Here is a 1,366-nt window from a genome sequence, read left to right on the forward strand (position 1 = left end):
GTCTAGCGTACTACTTAGAAAAAAGCAGTATTCATCAGAGATATTAAACTACAGGTGTTAAAAGCCTTAACTTTGAACAACTTACATAATATGCATTGTGGTTTCTAATACCATTACAATTGTGTAATTTTCTTTTTTGTTGTTGTTTTGTTTTGTTTTGGAAATAATCTGCTGGAGGTCAGTGAAACCACATGTATGTTAATACCTTCATCTGCAGCACAAAGAAGCTACACTTATACCATGTAGGCCTGAGAGGAAGGAGTTGAACTAATAAATTAGATGGAATTTGCATAAACGCAGAGTCACTGCTTCAGATGTTTTTAAGGAAAAAGTTCAGTCATGAAAAGAGATTCACAGAAGGACTGTTATTTATGTGACGATATATTGGCTTTGATCTTGTCAACTGTTTTCACAACATGTACTGGGCATCTATCCTTACAGTGATCATATCAACATGGGCGTGTAAGTATTGTCTTCTTAACTTCTAAATGTACAGCATGTGAAAAATTTAAACAAAATATTGATGGTTTTAATACACTAACTGCACCTTGGTTAATATTATAGATTGAACAGCACTAGCTGAAAAAAACAAAAATAAAATTTATGTTAACCCTTGTTGTTTACAGTTTTCTCAGGTAATATGACCCAGGCCAACCTGACTCAGGATTCAGCCATGACTGTGTCTGTAGGACAGAATGTTGAACTCATCTGTCGAGGCAGCAGTATCACTAGTGGCGAGTATCTAAACTGGTACCAGCAGAAACCTGGCAGCACTCCCAGACTCCTTACATATAGCAGTAACAGAGCCTCAGGAGTCCCAGAAAGGTTCTCTGGTTATAAAGATGCTTCAGCAAAGACTGGCAAACTAACCATCTCTGGGGTCCAGACTGAGGATGATGCTGATTATTACTGTGGCTCATGGGACAACAGCGTAAGCTCATACACAGTGACACATTTATAAGGGGAACTGAAACAGAAACAGAAACCTTCTGCTTTACTAAGTGTTTCCCCGGGATTCATGAAGCTCGGCGCAAGGCCGGCGTAAGGCTTGCGCCGGCGGTGCAGTGAATAGCCGGCACAGTAGCGCCATATACATATTAATGAAAGTGCACCGGAATCACAGACACGTGCGTAGTGTACGTGAGCGAGCCCAGGTAGGATGCGTCTGGAGGCGTGTCTAAGCCGGCATGAGGTGAGCAACCTAATGTGCTGACAGCCACGGTCCGCCCACAATAGTAATGGCAGCAGCCAGGTCCCGTGCAGAATGAAACGCCGCATTACAGTATGCAACATAGTACCCGTCCCAAATTAACGGAGAAGCAAATACAAGCCACGAAGGCATAAGTGTACCCGTCCAAGGAGCAAA

General features: G+C 42.2%; 1 gene segment (V, D, J or C); it reads left to right on the plus strand.

Moving 5' to 3' along the window:
* Positions 1–379: 379 nt before the first annotated feature.
* LOC122800309 lies at positions 380–961 on the plus strand. The segment is given in 2 exon segments: positions 380–462; positions 627–961. Coding segments are annotated over 2 exon segments (381 nt in total).
* The last annotated feature ends 405 nt before the right edge of the window (positions 962–1,366 follow it).

The sequence above is a fragment of the Protopterus annectens genome, chromosome 4.part0 (genome assembly GCF_019279795.1).
Source record: "Protopterus annectens isolate FY-2018-M chromosome 4.part0, PAN1.0, whole genome shotgun sequence".
Lineage (NCBI taxonomy): Eukaryota > Metazoa > Chordata > Ceratodontiformes > Protopteridae > Protopterus > Protopterus annectens.